We start from the raw sequence: 23798 nt of genomic DNA, 5'->3' as shown, positions 1-23798 counted from the left end.
CGAAGTGCGCGTGGGGTTCAAGCAAAGCCTGTGAAACTGTCGAATTCATTCCGCACGTGGCGTCCACCATACATCTACATTGCCCATTTTCATAACTGCCCTTTTCGTTGCCCAGTCGTAATGTTGCTGTTTTTTCACCGCGAACAGCACTCGGCACACTAATCATTTCTGTATGTGGTGGCTACGCCAGGAGAGAACGTAGTCTGAGCCAGATGTACCTCGTCGCCTCAGAACACCGCAATGCTTTGTGAGAAGTTCCCGTTTCCTAGTCCCTAGAAGGCAGACCATCAAGCATTTCTTCACGCTCTCCTCCACGTTCCAAAGCCAGCCCAGCCGATGGTGTATGGTGCCAACAGGCGACAGGGGCTGCTGGCTTCAGAGTCCACGGCCGGCGCAGACGCTTAAGGTATCACGGGGCACTGACGTTCCCATCAGCCGAGTGGCCACACTTCTCCTCTTCAAGGACGCTGAACTCAAGCCTGCAAGATGATATTCCATGCCCAGGATTATAACTAACAAGGTGAGTTGGTGCTTATCCGTACCATTTTAACGCTAACACGATGACATTAAGAGTGACAGGCCGTAACGCTCTTCTCAACCAATATTCCAATTTGATAAATGCAGATTCTTTTCCCGCAGATGGGTTTTGCGCGCTTCTTCTGTGTGGTTTCTCATTGGTTATGGTTCTTCTGCAAAAAAAAAAGAAAAGATGTTCTCAGTTTAGGGCAGCACTGCCTGCTACCATTTTCTGACGTCGTGTCTGTAGTCGATTAGTGGTAACCTCAACATAACCGAAGGGAAGAGACTTACTGTCTTTCCAATCAAAGTCAAATTTCCCGAACGATTCGCGGCCGCCTGCCTTTAGCACAGTTTCCTTTTACTCTCAGTTAATCACCAATTCCAACGTTTCTTAACTAACAACTAGCACGTGAACCTTCAAACTGGCAAAGCAACTAAGTAAGGTTCTTACGATTCACAATACAACGTCCCAAAAAAAAAAGCGTTGCAACGACGGCCAGGGTTCTTTCTCTCTCACGCAGCATGCGTGAAAGCAGGAGGGGGGCGGCAGTGTTTGAGAGAAAGGGTAGTGCATTCTGAACTCACTGCTGCAGCTGGTATTTCTTACCGGATCGCTTTCACTCGAGCAACACGCGAGCACCACTTAATAACACGGCGCTCCCCGTCCGACAGGTGTAGATATACGGGAGCCGTACCCCAAAGCTCGCTCGGCATCGTGCGACGGCTATAGCGTACGCGACGTGTCAGCGCGGGTGATTCTCGCTACGTCATGCCGACGCGAGAACCACTTATCTGGCACCGCCTCATCTCCGCTCTCTTCGCGGCAGTAGGGCCCCGTAGAGAAACAACCCCAGGCGATTTCCTCGAGTCGGCGATGACTGGAGCAAGCGCCACACCCTTCAGTCGAAATCGGCGACCAGGGCGGGCTCGTTCTTCGCGCGAAAGTCGGTCACTCACTCTCTCTTTGTTACGAGCATGTACGGGTCTATACCACGCTGCACCCGCATGTCGTGTTGCTGTAGCTGTTATTTCGCTTGCAGCCCACGCCGGCCCTACAAATGCGCGAAGCGGGCCTCCCCTCCGACCTTCGAGAGTGACTGGCTGATAGCGAAGGTTCGCCTCGCCGACGGATCGCGTGATCCCTTCTGCTTTTGGGCGTCTTCGGTGGATCCGCTCCTCGTGTGGTCAATGGCCACTCGTTTTCTCGCATGTGAAACCGGTCGTCTTGTCGCGACGGAGACGACGCATTCGTAGATAACGAAATAACGAAAGTGTCGCGTATGGAACGTGCACTTTAAGCAGCTCGTTCCTCTGTGGGACGCGACGGTGCCGCGTCGCCCTTTTTTCGCTTCCAAGTTATGATTACCGAGAAAAAATTGTAAGAAAACCGTCAACTTTGAGTAGCGATGAGCATTCCCGCCCCTTGGCGACGTAACTTTCACTGTCACCAAGCAGTTAGACGCTTGGATTCAAAGTGTGAAGCTCCGGAGCCTCCGAATGTTTCGAGATATAGATGGCTCAGGATTTCCCCGAATTAACACACGAACAGCTCATCGCCAACTTACTTTACTTATGCAATTACAGGAGCGAAGACCCTGCTTGGCTTCCACCCACAGCGTGTCTGAACCGAGCTGGCGCTTCTTTTCAACCAACTGCCCTATATTTGTAAATTACTCTGTTCCATAAATAAAGACATATTCGCCGTAATCACCGTGTATGTAGGTCATAATGCGTCGAGAAACCGCAAGCAGGCACCGTTTTTTTTTTTTCTTTTAATTTGCATTGTGCTTGTCACGTGTGCGTCTGGCCTACCCGTGACCGTCCAGCTCGCATTGTCAAACGCAGGCGGAGCTCTGCTTTTTTGGGGGTTGGTGGTGCAACGCAACAACACCACCCCCTCCCGAACACCAAGTCTCTTTCAGTTCCCTCGTAAGACTCCTTGAATGAAAAACAGTCATTATTCGTCTTCGTATACGTTGGGCGTCTGGCCCGCGTCGCAGTACGGACCTGCCAAGCCAAAAGCCTGGCAAGTCTCCCACCCGTCTCACACAAAGAACGGTGGACACCGCGAGGTGAATAACGCGCACACCGCGTGCGTAAACACGCAGATCTGTAGAGGCGCTTGTATGACGGCGACGTGAGCCGACTTTTTTTTTTCGTGTCAAAATAACACCATTTCCTTAATCTTCCATGATAATATTTTTATTACACTCAAGCGCCAGCTTTATGACGACACTTGTGAGCTATATAGCCTGCTTTCGTAACTTCGTTCTTTCTTTTTCGTATTATTTCGATGCGGAAGCATTGGAAGGCAGGCTACTTCAGACCTGGCTATCCCGAAATTCCAGATTCGTTACTCAAAGAAAGGAAGAACGAAAGAGAAAGTCGAAAAATAAAAAAACACGATGCACAGACAAAGAAAAGCGGAGAAAGGCTTTATGAATTATATTGAGTTATGCTGCTTTCCTTCATGTGCCATTATTAGTGTAGTAATACTTGGACTATTATTCATAGCACAATTCCTTTTTGTGTGTGTACCGTTTCCTATACGGCTGCCTAAAACTATTGTTTGTCTTTGTATTAATTATGAAAGCTCTGAGTACAGTGTATCGCTTCGGTACCCACTAACTTCTACCCTCTTCTGTACGTTCGCGCATAGTGAATATTGAAATTCAACCGCAGCGCAAATTTGTCCTTAGGTTGCATTTACGAAGCGGGTGAGGGAGTTTCGGCACTCGGGAAGGCAAGTGAAGCTCGTCTCGGGGTTTGGCCTTCACAGGTCAAATTGTATAATCTTGAAACGCTATGCCATTCTAGGTGCAAATTATGTCCCTGGAGAATAATCTTCCTAATTCGTTCGCGCGCTTCCTTTCTCTGAAGTAGAGAGCGCGATTGCTTCTTGCTAAGAACAAAGAAAACGCACGTATCGTTCTTTGCTAGAAAGCACACGATGGAGAGCTGAAGAGAGTGCCCGGAGGAGTGATGACGAGAGTGGTAGTGGGACAAAACCGCAATCTTTTTTCTTTGAAACGTGTGCAGCCTTTCGAAATTCGGGGCTCAAGATGCAGACAGAACCCGCTTCCTGGGAAAGAAAACTACAAGCATTGGAGATCTAAACGTATGGATCCCTAAGTGAACGTGAATTGGCTCTCTCATTTGTTTATTTCCTCGCGCCTACGTCTTGCTGCAAAGTTAATTTTAATTACAAGAGGTGCCTACGCTGAGGCTTTTCTCTGCGAAAAGCTCTTGTCGCCCACACAATCGAAAAAATATACGCTGTGAAGATTTAAACATGTTACTTCGACCTTTTGACGTGGTAAAACGGTGGGTAACCTTCTGACAACCTGTTCAAGAAAGATGTACGACTCTGGGGTATTCCTCAAAGTAGTAGGTAGTCTACGAGCTAAAATAACAGTGCAACTTTAAACCTGCTGATCTTGTTATTTTTTATTGTCTTCTGTAGAACCGACGCTTTTTAAACGAAAAAGTATTCAGTATCTGCGCTCAGAACTATCTTCCATGCTTACCTTCACAACGCGAAATCAAATCAAAAAGTTAAGGCCCCAATCCTAGGCGCACGTGTGACCTACAAAGCTGTAACTGTTTCAGCGCACTTACGAAACACTAAGTGGTACACAAATTTAAAGAAAAAGCTTTTTTGTGGCCAATATGACACATGCAAAAGAATTTAGCTCGATAGATCTTTCAACATCTCAAAATTATATTACTGGTATGTCGCTTAAAGTGTCGTACTAACATCATTACGTTAAAATCTACCTCTGCAATCGTTTAGCCTGAATGGTATTCACTCGTAACAGACAACATTTTTCAGTGATTCAGCATGGCTTTTGTAAGAAAGTGCACTGCAGATTCTTTTCTTCTTTGGAGTCACTAATATAAATATTGGCAACAGTCAAATGTTCTTCAATAACAACTTGTCGAGCTGGTTGAGAAGATTTGAGCACATAATTGCATCACCACCATTCCGACTATTCGTGCCGCTAAATCTAAATGTGGCCGAGGAATGGGTGCCTTCGGTCTGGTGCCAACACTGTTGAAATGCTGAATTCAGGTTTAGGCTACGATTGGTTGGCTACTGTTGGTCACTTTACGTTGATAGCATTCTCTGCACGCTTTGTCTAATTTGTATTGTTAAAGCAAAATAATTTTTAGTCACTAGTTTTCACCATGTGAAATTACTTTTATAACCTGAACGATCGTTCGCAACTGCATTATTTTGGTAGCCATCGATGTTATAAATTCGAAGCTAAATGTCGCTATATGTTTCCGTGAGCTGTAATGAGACAAAAAATTAACTAAATTTCACTTGGTCACTCCGTACTACGACACAATAACGACGTTCAGGCACATCCGTGGACTTGTCCATTGTTTTCCTACTGCCTAGACAACCATGCTTGCAGCGCAAGCAGTCACGGAACGTAGATTTTCTTTATGTATTCTTGCTAAGAAACTGTCCTCTATAGTGGTGTAACATGCAGTTGCATTATCATACCTATCACGTAAAAATCTTACGTCGGTGCAATTTCGAATCAGTGCACTAGATGTACTACACGTGTTGGAGGACGCGCAGCCCATGGCTCTCGTCCGCTTTCGCATTACACCCTTCTATATTCCGGCGCGCGTAACTGCATACCCCCTTCGCGTGACACACTTTTTTCTTTCCGCGCGCGCGGCACGGAAAACAAAGAGGCAGGGGCGGCTCGTGAATACGGCCAGGTTCAAAGCACTTTCGTCGCGCCTCAGTCACGTCCCCTCCCTAAGCTCAGCCAGCCTCCAAAGCGGTGCCGATCGGGTAAAAAGGCGGCAAAGAAAAGAAAAGAAAGAAAGAAACCCAACAAAACCATAACAAGCGCGCGACGAGAAACAACGAAGCAAGCACACCCTGGAACGGGGTAGCGCTGTGTGCCGTGGAATTCGTCCCAGACCCGGTTACGATGACAGTTACGTAGCCTCGGTTCCGTGGCGAGCTTCAACCAGCTCGAGCCAGCCAGCGTTGCCGGAAGTTCGTGCCGCAGGACCGCGTGCCTCGGTGTGGGTACAGAGGTGACTCCCGGCTGGAATGTTTGCTCTGAATGGTGAAACTGTTGGCGTACAAGGCTTTTGGACTCTTTGTCGAAAAAAAAATCTACGTTACCTGCGCGACCTGCGAGCTCCAGCAGCGCTACAGGCTGGTTAAAGGAGTTCCAAAGGTATTTCATAAGTTCCAAAAACCTGCAGAATGAAATGAAATCTGGTACTCGCTGTCCGGAGCTCTGGAGTATCGGGAACACCGCCGAAACCACCTCACGCAGTAGAATGTCACATATCGCGAAGGCGCCGCTTAGCCTGCATGGTTTTCAAAAAGGCTACGTACAAATATGTGCTGTGTACAGGTCTGAGGACAGATACAGCAGATTTACCAACTTCTCGCTGCCGCTGGAGCCATCCATATCTGAAGTATGCCAAAAGTGTTCTATATTCAATTGCGCTTGTAGCAGACGCTGTAGAAAGTTCGTGAAATAGAGTTTAGCTATCCCAACACAACAGGAACCGAACGTCATTGTTGTATTCGGCAACATTAATTATACCCCTCGTTAAACCTTAGTGGTGTATGTAATTGCTGTAAAATGTCTAGAAAAGGGTATCGTTTGGTCTTCAACGTTCTGTGTTACATTTTGTGTCTCTGCTAGCGTTCATTACGCGTTCACACTTGTCGTGTGATTTCTTGAACTAAATTAGGAACTGGAATGCACACGCACACCAAAAATAACGTGTCCGACAAAGGCCCGTGCTTCTCCGCTAAGGTGTGTCTTGGAAAAACAGCTTGTAATTATGGTCCTTATCTTTTGCCTTAAAATCCCCGTGTCGCTTCTTAGACGCAGTGAAGAAAGTAAAATAAAGCATCTGGTTGACCATCAGCAGCTACTTCCTCTCTGCGCATTGAAAAGAGGGGAAGTCCCCTCTGGCTCTCACCTCCACGGAAACGCGTCTTCAGGAAGTGCTCCTCAGCGAAAACAGCATCGAAGCCAACGTCCTAAACGAAAAACTTCCATCATTTCTAGTTTTCTCTTCAAAACAACCTAGATTCGTTCGAAAGCAGGTAATCTTCGAAAGCCGCAGCCTGTAACGATGGCCCTACTTTCACGACAGAGCAGACTTTTCTGTTAGATCCATTGAGGTAACTTATGGCTATGCCATTGCCTTGTCGAGCACGAGGTCTCAGGTCCGATCCCGGCCGCAGCGGCCGCATGTCACTGCGGGGCCAAACGCAAGCACGCTCGTATACCCGGCACCGGAAGCACTTTAAGGAACCTACGGTGGTCTAAATTAATCCGGAATCGCCTACTACAGCATGCCTCATAGTTGTGTCGTGGGTTTGGGACGTAAAACCCCAGAATGTAATTAAACTGTTTTTTTTTGCTTGTTTGTTTGTTTCTTTGTTTCTTTGTTTCTTTGTTTCTTAGTTCGTTCGTTCGTGTGTTTGTTTGTTTGTTTGTTTGTTTGCTTGTTTGTTTGTTTGTTTGTTTGCTTCCTTGTTTGTTGTTTGTTTGAGAATGTGAAGCTCATGAAGAAAGAAGCGAAAAGGAATGGTTGTCCGAGAGCTGAGATTCCCTGAGCCCGGGACTTCGTTGCAAGCCGTCACAGAGGAATGCCGACGCAAGCGATGTTACACACACGCACACATATCACGACACGTGAGAGCTTCACTTTCTCTTACCTTATTTTACTTTCTCTTACTTTATAGTTTTTTTCTTTTGGTGCTTTTGGGGCGCTCGCGGTAGCCCCGCCGATATGCATACGCGGTTGCGAGCCGCCTAATGCTATGCGCTAACAAGGTGCACTTTTCTCCGTCTCTTGTACACAGGGGTGAGGGTTCGTGCGAATCCGCAGGGGCTTCTTATGGACGGATGGCGAACCGGGACGACGCTGCGAGCTTCGCTCCAGGTACAAGATCGGCAGCGGATGTATGACAGTGGTGGGCCGAGGAGAGCGTTGCTCAGGGGAGGATTCGAGGCTGAGATGAAAGGGAGGAGAATGGCCTCCTCTCGCTCGAGGGGTGAGAAGGTCTCGTTCGCGGCGGCGAAAGAGAGAATGCCGGCCCCTGCCAAATCGAGGCCAGCACAGGAGGGTTCGCTCCGCCACTTCATTGCCAGGTATAGCGGCCCAATGGACTCCACTCTGTCCGCCGTACTTCCCAGCATGTTGCCGAGCTATGGACGATGAGACTGGGGGAGGGGGAGGGACGGCTGAGTTTGAAAAATTGGCGCACACGACGTTTCTCGGCTGGTGCTGACGAAGGGTCGGCAACTGTCGCCAGTGGACTCGGGAACACCGTTTGTCGCTTGCTGGGGCTCTGAAACCGTTGAACCTTTCGCTTGTTGTGATCTTTTGACGCTGACCCGTCAACGAGGTTTCCCCATACAATGACTTTGTGGAAATGCCTTCGAGACCCATGCGGAGCAACATGAAGAGCTGGCGACGGGCGTAAATAAGGTGGGTGTTTTGCTTGGTTGCACAGTTAAGAGCTGACGTTCGTTTGCTCAGCCGACCATCGTCACCACGATACAGCCGGTCATGGTAAACTTGTTTTCATTTGATGTGCAGTGTCTCTCTTCCTGATGCTTCATTGTCCTCGTGTTGCTTCATAGAGGTTTCGTGGTTCGTTCAAGCAGTGAATACCGAGTCCTTGCATTATGAATCTGCTTTATTATCTCGTATTATGAGCTTCCACAAATGCTTTTTTTGCTCTGGTGCCCCTCTAACGGTAATTGAGTGACTGAAGTGTAACGCCTATGCACATTATTTTTCTCGTACATGGCATTTGGCTTTACAACTGCAATGCGACCAGTGATGGCTTGACATATTAAATTTAAAACCAGACGAAGTAGCATTAGTTTCAACATCAATGTTCACTACGTAGTTATCGCCAAGGGAAGTTACCTTTCTTTTGTTGGTGTTTAATATCTTGATCGTGAATGAAATGTTTTTATACGGCTCAGTTACAAAGTGGCAGGCATGTTAATTCATGTACTTAAACGACGGCAACTTGCGGCGCTGTAAAGCTAAAAAGGCAACAAAATGTCCTGTAGTCTTTGATTTTCCCTGTACGATAATATTTCGAAGAAGCAGCCCCCTCGGAATGAAAAGAAATTATCACAGAGGCGACTTCCAGAGGAATAGAATGCGTGAGACGCTCATTTTCCAGAACTTCAACGTGCAAATTCTATCCGAATGGCATCATGTAGAAAACCACCGGGATTGAAAGAAGAAAGAAGAAGATTCGGACAGTTTGCGAAACACAATCATTCTGAAAAGCCCGTTGTTTACCAAAGTATAAAATGATACAGTGATCTTATCAAACACTTCAAATCAATAGTGTAACTTCGCGCCACGTCTTTTTTTTAATGTAAGATATGTACACTTCATTTGAATTATTGACTTTAGGCTACATAGCAATGCAGCGTCGATAACTGGCAGCAGCGGTGACGTGATGGGTGAGTGTGTTGCGTAAAGGCAGGATGAGTCTTAGCGGGTGCTATAAAAGGATGTTACAAAATGATACAGGAGTTATAGGTACTGCAGGTACCAATTCTTTCAGGACACTGCAGCATATCCGGCACACGAAGTCAAAACGACATGGTCAATGAACATTGTCTCCTATACCGTAAAGACAGTGGCGTCCCTAGCATTCATATGTACCATTGGTAGCAGTCCATTCAGGACAATTCAGCATGTCCCGGACACAAAGTGAAAATGTGATGGCGAATGGAAGTTTGTGGTCACCTGTCTTAAAGGTAGTGGTGTCCCTAACACCAACTGCGTTCACCTAATTTGGCTTTGTTTGTTTTTCATCGCCCATTCTTGAAGGACTAACAACACCTGGCTATCGACAGAACAAGCATGACTTCACCTCACGAACCAGTCCTGACAAGTCTCATGGTCGCTCATGCTGTACGAATGCTGTTCCTTATCGCCTTGTGCTGGGAATGTGTGTCACCATCCTTGCAGCCATCGGTGAGTGATCTACGTAACATGCGTGATTTACGGCCCATCCATCTTTCTTTACGTTTCGTCGATACTGCGGGTTGTAATTAAATACGCACACATGATTCACTTCATCAGTCATGCGGAAGATTACTGCAAATGAACTGCCGTTTCTCAGTTGTGCTTGTTATAATTCTACGTTCGGTTTTTAAACGGCAGGTCACCGGTACCGGTGACCTGTCGGATACCTGTGTGGTCTCTCTCAATAAGTCCAATTATTTAACCAGAATTTTGTTGAGACATTCGATTAAAACAGTAAACACAAGTCCTTTGGTAAGATGTTACCTCATTGTGAAAGTAATGCCATTAGACGGGATAGCTGATTGCTAGATTCCTGATTCATGTTACCAGCGCAGTGTAAACGGGTCACTAAGTGAGAACTTGGCGATATATCGCCTCTAGAGTTTGTGTCGTGTTTATATTGCACTGGTAAAATAAACCAAGAATGTCATCGTGGTCTCCTATGTTGACGTCCACATACCGAACCACGCTGACACTTGACATTGCGAAGTTTGAAGTGCGAGTCATATTGTGAAGTTCGTTGCGCTCATTCGCAGCTGTTTTGGCATATTGCACTTTTTTCCTGCAGTGTCACTGCCCAGAAAATGTGCTCTGCTCGCCAGTGCTGGGCGGGCACTGTCCCAGTACTGCCCACTTGAAAGACACAACTGGTCAAACATTGTCGGGCATTAACGTAATATCACCGACACTGGTAATACCCCGTGAAGAATGACAGCTCATTTCAGTCCTTTTGAGTTGCATTCCCTCCCCGTACTATCTGTTTCTTTCGTCAGTGTTTGGATACAGTTAATTCCTTCTCTAGAGTTAACCAACTTAGGTTCATGTTTGTAGCGTCGAAACTATTTTATTCAACATTCTGTAGTAGCGTGACGTTCAGTGACCGGCCCTACTGTGTGTGATCTTTACTGTGTTCTACTTTATTCTTTAGATTGGTCCTTTTGCTCTTCGTTTCCTCTTTCCTCCCCTACTTCCTATTTTCCATTTCTGTGTTGCTGTCACCTCCCTTCTGAAGAGTAGGCAGGCGTTGTACCGCTTCCGGTGGCAGTTGCCAGCCGGCTCCTCGCTTTCCCTTTCCTGTTAATTGTATGTATGTGTTCAAAATACATAATAGTAATTCGCATGAAGCTGTCGTTCTCGGAGGAGCAGCACCGATGAAACTTTCGGCCTGGTTACCCACCGACATTCTCGTGAAATGACGTGGCCTTGCCGACCGAATATGACTGGGCCATGAAGTACATTCCGTAGTTCTAAAAATTGGAAGAGACCAGCGCTCACGACTGTGACAGCGGCTGACTCAAAGCAGAAACACGAATGATGCGGGTTGCTGCATTTCGAGTCTCTTTTTCGTTGCTCATCACTAAGCGATCGCAAGCCAAAGCGCCTCACCTCTCCGCCTTGCCCTTCGCCCCCTCCTCACCCCCATTTTGCGTTTCCATTACACAAAAAGGTCAACATAACCAAGTCAGTAAAGCATCCCGGCCCACTCCTTTTCAAACACGCACGCATCGCTCATCACCGAGGGTCACCGTCGGGTCCCGCGGTGGGCAATGAAAAGAGGCACGAACAGCACGCAGGAACGAAGAGAGCGGCGGAGCGGCGGATCGTTGAACTTGCCGCCACACTATCGGAAGCCATCGACATCGCTGTTCTTTCACCTCCGACGAAGGTCGGCGACGACGTGTTTTGCTTTCACTCGAAGGTCGTGTTTGCCGATCGCGGCGTGGTGCTTCCAAGGGTGAAGCCTGTCAGATCGCTTTTATGCGTGTTTCCTTTTTTATGATTATTTCTTCGTTGTTTCTTGCCCTCTACTTTTGTTTCGTTAAGCAGCGATCTGGTTTCTCGAGGAAGTACAGGGTCTGAGAAAGGGAAGGCCGAAAGCGGCGGCGGAGGGGGATCTGTCGCGGCGGGAGAGCGTCGCTGATCCAACGAAGGGAGCGGGGTGGGGCTGCAGGACGACCAGCACAGTGCCACTTCCGCGTTAACTCCACAAAGGGCAATCAATATAGGTGCGCTAAGGAGGCGCTCCTGGCGAGTAAGGCCGGAGGTCTTCAAGTACGCCGACTTACGTGAACACAAACACAGGCCAACACCTTCAGGATCCCCTTGCACGCTTTTCATTTCCATCACGACTGCACGCAGGGCAGGCAGTATAGGCAGTGTGCACAGGCGGAACCCCAGGCTCAAGTGGTGCGGGGCTGTCTCTTACGAATACACACGCACACGCATATCGGAACCGTTGGAAATGTCTCGTCACCTCTTCTGTACTACGCACGCGGGGCGAACTTGTTTTGTCTGTGCCCGCTCGAGCGATGTCAACGACCCAAGAAAGCAAAGCCCTCCCGAGGCGTCGGTATAGAGACGCCTCCGCGGGCTCAACCGCACGAGCTGGCCGGAGAGTAAGATCGCTAATGAGATTCGTCGCCTCCACCCATCATCGTGGGTGCGCGCCGTCAACCGCGACAGTGCTCTGACACGCACCCCCGCCGACGTGCCGAGAGGGCAGATGCCGCCCGGCAAAAGTGATCGAGCGCCCGCGCAGCCGTGACGGTCTCCCGCTGCTGGTGCTACCTGTTGACGGACGAAAGTGGCTGCGTGACCAATCGCTTCCGACAGCACAGCGTTTTTTTTTTCCTTCCTCTGAAGTTTTCCTTGTTCCGTCTTGGCGGCCAGTAATTAAACAGCTATCTGCGAAGCATTGTCAGCCATGTTCACGATGCAAGTGGTTTCTTCGTTTCAACTAGAAAAGGAAAGCTGTCGGGTCTGCTTACTTCGCTCTTCTTTATTTGTTTGAGGACAGGCCCTAAACGTATACGTGACAAGGGCACGTCCTTGATACAAGAAAAGGCACAGTTGCAGTAACTCCCGGGTGAAAAGGCTGCGCTCAGCAGCTCCGATGAAAGGTGGCTATTTGCATGACCTAGCAAACCCAGTAAAATAACCGAACGTTGGTTTACATGGAACGCTCAGTAATGCTCTTCACTAGATCGCCACTCTGCACTGTTGTCACCCTATGCCCCTGCAAGCAAGCAAATAATCCATCATAAGCTTACTTTTCGTATCTGATATGTGAGCGTCATATCATTAGCATCTGTGATGTTACAACTTGTTGGTATGTTGCAAGGAATCGTGAGGTTACAAGCAGCCGTTATGTTACAAGGAACCGTGATTCGTGATGTTAAAAGCAGATGTGATGTTGCAAGAAACGTTGAAGTCATGATGAATTGTGATGTTACAAGCAGCGGTAATATTTACAAGGAGACATCATGTCACAAGAATCTGTGATGTTCTAAGGCACCGTGATATGACAGACCGCTAAAAGAAATTTGTGGTTTCGGCTTTTACACATTTCGAAATATTCAGAGAGTACTTCTATACACAATTACAGCGCACGCGCCGCGATCGACGAACCAGGCTAGCGTTAAGATTGAAGTTCGCAACACAACTCCCGCTGCATGTGCAGTAATCACATGCAGACCCTTTGCGGCTTCCTTCAGGGGCAGATGGATGCTTTCGGGCCGGTACTTGCAGCTAAGTTTGTCGTACGAATATGGCTAGGAGTAGGAACAACTTATGCGCAGTTACGAGCAATGCACAAACATCCTTCCTTCAGAAGGTGACGCTCCGCGCCGACATGGCGATTTCCCTGCAGCCGAACTCCGAATACGGCGTATGCGGTGAGGATAGCTATATGGGCTTGTTGATGGGTCCTCTTATAATTTGTTGTAGCTCAGGCAGAACGACATGGACACAGAAGGCACACGAGTCAGCGCAGAGCGCTGAACGACTAGCTGCGAACAGCTGTTTACGTCCACCTTGTCTCCTCGCACTGAACTTCAGGGGCCATTGTTGCGTACTCCAAAATAAATTTAAACTTCGAAGCGTTTTTAAATTACAAATGATGGACATTCATTGCTCCTATTATAAACAGCTCAAGGATATCACACTGCACAGGTTCTTTCATTACATTTGAAAAATCCTGGGCGTCGCGCCAGCCGCACTCTTGAAATCGCACTCATGTGCAACAAGCCCTCTAGAAATCGCATTGTGACGCGTGTGACTGCACTGATTTATTTCGCTCCAGTCGCAGCATGAGAGACAACCTTAAGAGGAAAGTGAAAACTTAAGCTTGCTTTGCGTGCGGTTCTTACAATACCTGCACCCCCGAAACTTTTTCAGATACACAAAGAACTCAACGAGAAGGAGCTAGTCGACTTGTTTGACGTGCACTCCCACGCGGAAGGTAAGGCTTTATTCTGATAGTTATTACATAATAAAGTAGAGCGTCCTCATTGGTTAATCTATTAAGATTTAAGAAGTGCTTGCAAATGTTCGAATGCCTATTGTTCTCAAGTGTACTTTCATTTAAATGCAGAGTAGCAGACTAGAGCGCACTAGCTCAGGTCGACCTCTCTGTCTTTCCTATCAATAAATTCTATTCATTCCATTAATTTAAGTGTGTTCCGTTGTGTGTTCCGTGTAGGTCGTCATCATTTACATCGCGGTATTAAATAATAATAACGTGGCTTATATTGTTTTGCAAGAACTCTCACCAGAAAGTGACCGGCCAACCCTTGTATTGTAAGATACCAACGTCAATGCATGGTCACCCAATAATATATCTGTAGTTCGGGGATCCAATACATCCTTTTCATAATCTATCCTAGTGTAGCTGGCATAACCATTCCCTTAAAAAAATTATTTCTTGCATTCAGTACGTGATCAGTAACCTCATCATTTTATTGCTAATGAGATTTTCTGTGTAGAGGGGCACAGCTCTACTCTAATCAAGGAAGCGCAAGTCGAAGCCACTATCAGTGCGATCTGAAAATGGCGCTCCGAAGTTTTATTAGAGCAGACCACTAAATACGACTCCATGTTTGTTCAGGTGACATTTACTCTCCAGATCGATGGGGAGCTAACAAAAGAAGCCACAAACAGTGTCAAACTGAAGCTTACGTTCCGACAAGATTACTTATCTCAGGCTCCGCCTCTTTGAAGGCTGAGCCTTTTATTTCTCTCTCTCTCATAGCGAGATAACTCAAGTATTCTCCTTTATTTGACTGCATTTTATTGTTTGGATGTCAATGTCTAGTTCATTTTGATAATATTGAATTATGTTACGTCGTAGCAGTTTAGCAACTATGTTCTTATTTTCATTCGCATGGTGATGAAGAGCTACCGGTGACCGCATTATATGTAGAAAGCAGGCACTTGTTTTTGAATTGATGCATGGCATGTCTACTGCAAAATGCGGTTCGTTGGTTACCGCGGTGAAACCGGAACCACCCCAGTACGACCTGCTTTCCTTCTACAGTACCAGAGTACCAGGTGGTCAAGGTTCGTCTGAAACGATACTTGGAACCGTCGCTAACGCGAACATCGCAGTATCGCACAAGGAGTCAAGAGTCCGGGAAGCTACTATACTACGCCCACATTTTGGGACGAAACCTTGAGATGAACTTGAAGAAGAACCAGGCCCTCATAGCCCGGAGCCTCAGAGTAAGTCTGTTCCTTCTTTTCCACCCGTGCGCCACCATTATAGGGAAATATTAGCGATTCTACATAGTAAACCGTATGACTAGAAACAAGCAAATTCAGAGTTTTATGCGACTCTGTCACATTAAAATTGTTGTGTTTGTAACTACAACCTTTTATCTAATAAATCAAAGAGGCCCCACGGCCATATACTACGGCAGTAGTTGTTTTAATGCGCTGGCATTACGAATGTAATGCAAAGTAGTGAACATGGCTTACATCATGGATCCGGTGCCTGAAAGAGGTGCGACTTAATGCTAACGCATTTCTCTCGCATTTACGCCAAATAGCTACTGAATATTTGCTGCAGCGAATTGTCATGAAATTGCGGTAACTGAATGATTTCTTTTAGTGTATTCAGCTTTTTTTAAGTTTCTCTGATTGGCCTCGTCATGCGCTCCTTCACGCGTAGTGTCAGTGTGGCTAGCGAGACGTGTTCATGACGGAACTCTTTATAGGGAAACACATTATCGCACTAACTTGTACATCACCCGTGTCTGTAATTGCGTTACCATGAATAATTTGAACATAGTCTTAGAGATTTATCTAAATACTTGAAAGAAGGAGGGCTATTGCTTAACTTATATTAAAACGACAAATATCCCACTTACATGTTTCGACTCATGTTGACGATTTTTCTAAAGCTTGGCCTGGATATGTACAATATTTCGGCGTCAAGAGCATTGTCTGTCTCGATGTGGCCTGTAGGAATCAATTTCCTCAATCGCAACTGACTCATTTGCGCAAGCTGCGATAGAAAGGCAATAGTGATTGAAAAATTCGATCCCAATTGGGCTCATCGGTTTTGAAATTACTTGGTGTGACCAGGATATAACAACACGTCTCACGGATAGGTTTATGGGTACATGCCCTCTTGTTCTTGTCAACCGTAGACAGCTTTCATTCTTCGTATGTCACTTCGTATGTGTCACTTCCAGGTGGTGCGTAAAACGCGGGCAGGGAGAGAGATCCCACTATCATTGAGGAGGGCCAACTGTCACTACCTAGGAGTCAACGGCAGCGTCGTAGCCGCTTTCAGCGAGTGCGACTACGATGGTGGAATCGTAAGTAGCGAGGGCCGCTACCGGTGAATTCCGCGCTTTAGAAATACGTTCCAACGTCGCTACAACGAATATATCTACAACGAATGTCTCTGTACAGCGGAATTCTCTGTATAATGAAGGACCAATTATGATCCGGCTCAGCCCTTTCGTTCGCGTGTACCGTGAACACCTCTACATCGAAGACAGCTGTAACGAATCTGCCTGTAAGGTGAAGAAATTTAGGCACCCCGATGGCTGATTTGCTGCTTTACAACGAACACCACATAACGGTGCCACCCTGCCCTCTGCAGACGCCACCTTTGCGGTGCTCTGTGCCAGCGCGAATGCCAGTGCTAGCGACGTACTTGACTGGCGTGCCGATGTCAGCGAGTGATAAAGTTCTGCTTTACTGCCTCGGGAATCACTCAGCGCATGCACCGGTTCTGATACCACAGCATAAGTTGCGGTGGCTGACGAATTGGTCGCAGTTAATGACGACGCAAGGATGTAAGCGTAACTGGCGTCAGAGCGACGATGTCTTCAAAGTTACTTATTGAGGTAAGAACGCGAGTCTCAACGAAGGCAACAATAATCAAGAGCCTGTGTACTAACGCTGAATTTTGACAGCAAGGAAGGCTTTAGCCGCATTCCACTATCTGGAGCCTCACCTCGCGTCGTTGCCGCGTTCGCCGTGGAGCGTGCCGTTATCCTCGGTACAATAAGGTCGGCTGCAGTCGCACACTCCACCAGCCCAATTGTGTGCAAGAAATATAACTGCTAATTTCTGTAAGTTTCTTTTCAATTCATGTTAAGGTTAATTTATTATGTTTAACAATTCATGTTAAGGTTGTTAATTTATTAACAATTTTCTCTTGTTTAATGTATGCGTCATTGTGAGTGGTACAGCACGCGATGTTTATAACGAAGTGACGGGTATAACGAAAGATTTTGGAGGTCCGAAGCACCTCGTTATAAATGCGTTTGATAGCACTGTGTGTGCCAACGTCGCCGATAATATGAAATAGCTGTGCCGGTTTTCTCAGCCTGTCCGTAAATAACCACTCAGGCTCTTCTGACACAATTTAGTTGACCACCCACATCTACTGCTGGTCGAAGCGTTCTAAGCGAAGCAATCTGAGAAAACTGCCGCATTTCCAGTTGGCTCTGTCGACCAAGAGGTGAACGAATTCGAGACATCTGCGTTGAGCAACACAGGCACGTAGCGATCATTTTAACTTGGTGCCATAAAACATTTTCTCTGGACCTTCGCTTCAGGGCAACGCATGTGATCGCGAGACAGAGCTCACAGGACCAACACTATTCTGTGACTGCTTTCAAACCGCGTAAAGATAAAAGGCCACCGCGGTGGGGGCTTAGCGGCTATGGTGCTTCGCTGCTAAAGCACGAGGTCGCGGCATCAAATCCCGGTCGCGGCGCCGCATTGAGATGGGGGCGAAATGCTAAAACGTCCGTGTCCCGTGCATTGGGGGCACGCTAAAGATCCCCTGGTGGTCAAAAGTTCCGGGGTTTCCCACTACGGCGTGCCTCATAATCATATCCTCGTGCGGACACGTGAAAACCCAGACTTTATCATTTTTTTAAGACAGGAGGTGTAACAAGTTCCTGAGTATATAGGTTTCATGCTTCGCTTCTCATGCCGGATCAGGAGAGTTGCGGATTGTGCCCTATCAGCAATCTAACTTATAGCTATATTTATAGCTATAACATAAATACATAGTTATAGTTAATGTTATAGTTCATTCGGTACAAAATTCTGTGTTGAATTTTAGTGAAAATAACAGCCGCTAGGTATTTTCCTTCCACAAATAAGATGTGCTTTATTGACGATTGTATGAGAAATTAATTTTGGCTGGAATATACTACTAGTCATTGCATACTAATGTGTTCATGTTTCGAGCTGTTGTCTCTTTTCTTGGCGCCTTACGCATCCTTCATCTTTTCTCACGCCTGATAAGCGCCCACCGGTATATTCAATTGATTTAGTTGTTTTATTTGTTTTTTTAAACCACTCGATACCTTCAGTTGCATTGCATGGATTTGCCTTTAAGTCAATGGTGTTTGTCTGGTACTTTTCCGAAGCCTGGTTTCCCTACTGGTTGTAGGATGCTTAATATTTTGCTTCCATACGCATTGTACTTAGAACCGCTATTGACCTCTCGTTATAGGTATAAATGAATTTCGCGTATTTTTTTTTCGCTTTGTGAAATGACAGTAGAATTGAATTGATCCCGTCTGCAGTCGGGCGTGATCCTGCTTCCCGAGGAAGCACTCCAGGTGAAGCCCGTTCCTAGCAGGCTGCGCCATCTGGTGCCCGACGTGGGCCACAGAGAGTCAGACCCGCCCCGGCAAGCGTTGATTGAGACCGAAGACGTCCCACACGTACTTTTCACCGCGCCGCCTCCGCAGCACAAGTCTTCGAGAGTTGTGGACAACCGCGTCTACACTGGTACGTTGACCACTAGCAAGTGCACTTATCTTCATAACAGTTTTCGGTCTCTATGTCACAGTTGCAGCCACTTCTCTCGCTGAAGCTTCTGATGGTTTTCTGGTCGCTTTCTTGTCGTTTCTCTCTTTTCTTTATGTGGCCGCATGACTACTTAAGAGGAAGCTTTAAGGAACCACTTAAGGAACCTTAAGAGGAAGCATGGCCACTTAAGAGGAGCTAGAGCTTCCTCTTAAGAGGAAGCTTTAGCTCGGGTGCTTCTATCTAAATACATGTAAAAGGAGAATGTCTTTTTCTCGTCAACCACTGCACCAAATAGGACGAGGTTTGTTGAATCTAAAAGAAAAGCATAAAATGTAGTGACTTCTGGGTTCGAATTTTTTATTTAGGTCGTAAGTTTTTTATTAAAAATTGGCGAAAATCACCAGTTTTCAGGAAGCAGAACTATCGAGTTTACCACTTTGTAACTCAGCAATGAAAAACGATATCACAATTATGTGAATTACATATAATAGTACAGCTAAAGCGGACAAGACTGATATGTTACACATGAATCTGAAAAAAAATTATTATTATGGAAACACAGCATTTGCAGAACCCTATTTCACAACGTAACAAATTGGCGTAAAATATAAAATAACATACCAAATTTGTCCGCTTTCAATGATCTAGTGGATGCCGCTTACAGAACCGTGATATCTGTTCTTCATGCAGAGTTATTGAATTGTGAACTTCGTGCTTCTATCTTTCTTTAGGCTTTCTAATTTTTGAAAATAATTTTACCAAAATGCAAGCTCTAAGTCGAAATGTCGCTTCCAACAGTTACTAGAATTTAACTTTCTCTCCCAAATGCCACAAATTTCAATAAAATTAGTCGAGGTGTTACCTCAGAAAAACGTTTTTGCGTTTTACGTGCATTTGAATAGGCCGCGTTGGAGTTTGGCCCAAGCTAAAGCTTCCTCTTAACGACCGTAACAGGCTGTGGTTCTGAGCTCGCTGCATATTCCCAACACTCTCGCAAAGGCACTCTACCACTACAGAAAAAAGTTTAATTTTTTTCTCGCGATAATTTCTTGAACAAACTTTAGATTTGCTTGTTCACCCTTGTGCTCCGCCGTTTGCAAACATCATCAGAAGTAGTATGAACGAGAGGCTGCGGATATTTTGTTGTATTCAAAACGTTCTTCTTTTTGTTTCCATGGATATATAGAGGTTCAAAAATCCATTGTCCGCTCTCATCGCGTATATACACACTTTTATTGCTACCAGCTTTCCCTGCAGCATATGCAGGTATTCAAGTTATTTACCTGGCGTTTGCATAGCACGTTGGTTTCGTACATAACTGTGTGTTTCGTCATCAGAGTTTAGTATTCGGTACATGCTATAGAAGGACAGTGATTCCGCCCACTCATGTATAAAGCTCAGTAGAGTAACCTGAATGTTTCAATGTGTCTAGAGAATGTGCAACACTTGTTATACCTTTACGTGTTTTGGGCACTGCAGCAACTCAGAAAAGGACCTCTGTCACGTCATTATAGCGGGAGGCGGCAGCGCATAAAGTACGCATTGACTAGCGTGCCCAAGTGTACTTCCTGGTGCATTGGGCTTGGGACCGCATCCTAGATCCTGGACCTTCAGAATGCCGAAGCTACGCAGTGTAGCAGAAGCAAGTACTCCGAGGTTGGCCCCAAAGACGAAAGGAAATCGATTCTGGTTGTTTGTGCCAGCACTTGCCAATAGCAACAACGGGGAGTCCTGTGAAATAGAAACTAAAGAGGGTGACAATCTTCGCAGCCCTGCTTGAATTGGCAGTCTCCATCTGAAAGTGTTTCCACATCTTCCGGCGCTATCGCAAAGCCTTGGAGAGATCATGCGAAGTATGTCGTCTAATAAGCAATAGGTTCGTCAGTTCTTCACCAGTAACTACCACAAATACCGGGTCTACCCTAGAGCAGTGCGACTGTTTGGGTAGAAACGCAAGTGTGTTTTAACTCACATCGTTTACTGAGACCTCCTGCGGCGCAAGTCGCCGTGCGTCATCCAAAAGTGGCCCCACGTCACAAAACAGCAGTAAAGTCGCACGTTAGAAATTTCAAGCGGTCCTTATGTTGGTTTCCAGCGCACAAGTATTCTGCTGATCCCTAACAATCCATTAGGTTGAGAATTCCTACTCACCGACCACAGACGGTGCATTACATAATATAGTGTATAAGTGCGACTGAACGAGGACGTAGAAAGAAACAGATGCACAGATCCTCATCCAGTCGCGCTTGTACACTCTATTATGGATTCTAACCAACTAGCCGGCCAACGTGTTTTAACCAGGTGCATTACAGTGCATATATTATGAACCCGTATGCAGATTTTTGATCAAAACTCACTCCAAGCCAACCGCGGCGGACTGAAAGCCGAGCTGAATGTAGCGAGCAAACCTTGATTGCCACCGCAAAAAATATTCCGGTGTTGCTCGCGACATGATAGAACCTGGAGGCAGCTGCTGACAACCGATGTCCGATGGGGTTGCAGACCCCTTATATACTCTGAAAAAAAACGGCCCTTGGGAAGGGCCACACGAAGTCACTTGACTCGGCGCATGGTTGTATATCATCCATCTCAAGTGGGTTCAGACGGGAGCCCCCGAGAACGAACGCGTAAAACAGGAGCGTGCCGTGTCACGAAACGACGCTCATAAAACGCGACGATCAGCAACCCGCATTCACACGACCCTGCACGACGTCGCAGGTAGCGCGAGCATTTCCTCCCGCGCCGTAATCCATTTCCATAGGCAAAAGCGCCGCAGCCCACTCCGTTGACCTTATGTAGATATGGCCCGCACGCACGATCTACAAATCACATCAAGCGCGCCTCTCCATAGCTCTGCCACCCCGTCCCCCGGCAGGTTCCCCCTCGCTGCTGTTACACGAGGCAAACGACGGTGCGAGTATATCGATACAGGTATCGATACATGTGATACATACATGTATCGATACCTGCGCACCGGAGCACGTACTCGGCATTCCCGCCATCATCATCGACCACCACGACAACTAGGCCGATTGCTCCTGCGCGAATCCCTTTGTTCTGTGGGCGAAATCTTCCGATGGCCCGAACGCCCTTCCGCGCGGCCTTCGGTCGCCGTCGTGTGACTGGGCTACCGCTATGCGCAACCGGGGAGAGATTACATCAGCGGGGCCCCCTCCTCGCCTCGGCAGCGTGGCCCGGCCCGGTGGAGCCGTGACAAGGGGACTTTCTCCCTCGTGATCGGTGGCGCGTGGCTACGGGACCCACGCGTCGCTGCGCTTTGAGGTCTTCCAGGGACGTGGTGGTTACACGCTCATTGCACGCCGCGGGCGCGGATTTGCCCCCCTGCATAACGGCACGCCGCTTGCGTGTAGCTCACGTCGTTAGCCCGTGTTTCCTCTCCGGGATCCTGTAGGAGTATTTTTGTTTATTCTGCGTTTTCTTCCTTTCCTGCTGCCTTTTTGTACCGCGATAAGTGTTGTCACCTCGCAATGGTGTCATTATTGCCTGTGATGCAATCGCTGCCGCTAATGCCTTGGGAGCCGCCGCCCAACGTCTCTCGGCATCGGGCTTAAGCATCCTAAGTGTCGCTCATTTCCAACGGTGTAGCTCATCACGTCTCTCCGGGTTTCGCTCGTAGTAACAGCTTCACACTCAGCCTGTCTTGTTTGCTCGCAAGGAAACGTCGGAGATACCAGCTGGCTACGCCTCAAGTACTAAAAAGCCTTGCACAGGTTTCATCATTCATCAGCGCGAATTTTATTGAGGGTGCTTGACGCAGATATAAGGCACTGCACATGTTTCTGCGGCACAGTAGGCATTATCATATTTAACGACGTGGAGGTCTAAAGGCTTCCCCACCATATAACCTGAACTTAGGAAGTTTCTTATTTAGGTTTTACTGCACGCCGTGGCGTTACCACGATAACATATATTTGCTATCGACAACGCTTAATCATAGTGGTTATATGGTTTGTCTTTAGGATGGGGAGGGGGGTAAGCAAGCTCTTGTGTCATACATTTTCGTGACACCATTATCAGCGCAATGGAATCATTCAAATCAGCTTTTTGTTGACATCTTGAAACCCGTGAACAAAGGACTAAATAGATCCGCCGGTAACACACGAATGTAGAGGAGGAGGAGGAGGAGGAGGAAAAACTTTAATCTGGTCCTGTACAAGGTGTTGCCACCTGCCTGGCTAGTTCCATGTTGGGACCGGGAGGTCAAGCCTCCTAGCCCTATCACGGGCGTACTGGACAGCCAGGACTTGAGGGATATGATCAGGAGATCTGATCATTCCTAAAAACCGATTCCGGGAAATGCCAGGGCCGAGCGACCCACACTCCCAGAGCAGATGTTCAAGCGTGCATATCTCCTTTTTGCATGCTTTGCATATAATATTCATGTCTGCAATGTTATACCATTTCTTTATTTGTGCAGGTGAATAATAAGACTCTGTCTGTAATTGTCTAAGTGTAACTGCTTGTGCTCTGTTTAGCCTATAGTGAGGGGGTGGAAACTCCCTCCTTCCCATGTAGTAATGTTTTGTAATTTCATTGTATGTAATGAGCGTATCTCTATGTAAGTTCTCCAATCCAGCAGAATCAAAACCATATGTAAAAGCGGCCCGGTCTGTAAGGTCGCGGGCGACGCTGTTGGCCGATTCATTTGGATTGACGGGAATGCCATCAAGTGAACCAAGGTGCGCCGGGAACCAATAAATGTAACGTGTAACATTTGTTTGCCTTTTGTTAATTATTCTCGCAGCCTGCGGGGCAATCTTTCCCCTATTGAAAGCTCTAATAGCCGTTTTCGAGTCGCTATATATTTCGATGAATCTATCGTCTGTTAGTGCCAATGCAATGGCAACTTGTTCAGCGTCTTCAGGTTTGTTAGTGTAGACCGTGGCGCAGTTTGTGCAATTGCCCTGGTGATCCACTACCACCGCCGCGAACTTAGTTAGATCTTTGTAGGCAGCCGAATCGACAAAGCAGGCTCCTCTGCCCCCTTTATCCATTTTCTCGATTAACGCCCTGGCTTGTGCGACTCTCCTGTTGATATTATGTTTTGGGTGCATATTCCTGGGTAGAGGTACGACAATTATGTTGTCTGCGAATTCTTGATTAACTTTAACGTACTGTGCTGAATC

General features: G+C 46.9%; 1 protein-coding gene across 2 annotated transcripts in view; it reads left to right on the top strand.

Moving 5' to 3' along the window:
• Positions 1-333: 333 nt before the first annotated feature.
• The window catches only part of LOC135903663 (A disintegrin and metalloproteinase with thrombospondin motifs adt-1-like), a 65050-nt gene continuing 41585 nt past the window's right edge, over positions 334-23798 (top strand). The window contains exons 1-7 of one of the 2 annotated variants that reach the window (XM_065433988.1): positions 334-520; positions 7411-8013; positions 9388-9534; positions 13762-13825; positions 14900-15084; positions 16059-16184; positions 18423-18630. In XM_065433988.1, coding sequence (XP_065290060.1) covers positions 9421-9534; positions 13762-13825; positions 14900-15084; positions 16059-16184; positions 18423-18630 — 697 coding nt within the window. In that variant the 5' untranslated portion in view covers positions 334-520; positions 7411-8013; positions 9388-9420. Of the gene's footprint in view, positions 521-7384; positions 8014-9387; positions 9535-13761; positions 13826-14899; positions 15085-16058; positions 16185-18422; positions 18631-23798 lie in introns of both variants that reach the window. The other variant, XM_065433987.1, reaches the window with a different exon arrangement.

Source organism: Dermacentor albipictus, chromosome 9, assembly GCF_038994185.2.
Source record: "Dermacentor albipictus isolate Rhodes 1998 colony chromosome 9, USDA_Dalb.pri_finalv2, whole genome shotgun sequence".
Classification (NCBI taxonomy): domain Eukaryota; kingdom Metazoa; phylum Arthropoda; class Arachnida; order Ixodida; family Ixodidae; genus Dermacentor; species Dermacentor albipictus.
The sequence above is the reverse complement of the archived record's forward strand: the minus strand, read 5'-3'. Positions and strand labels throughout refer to the sequence as shown.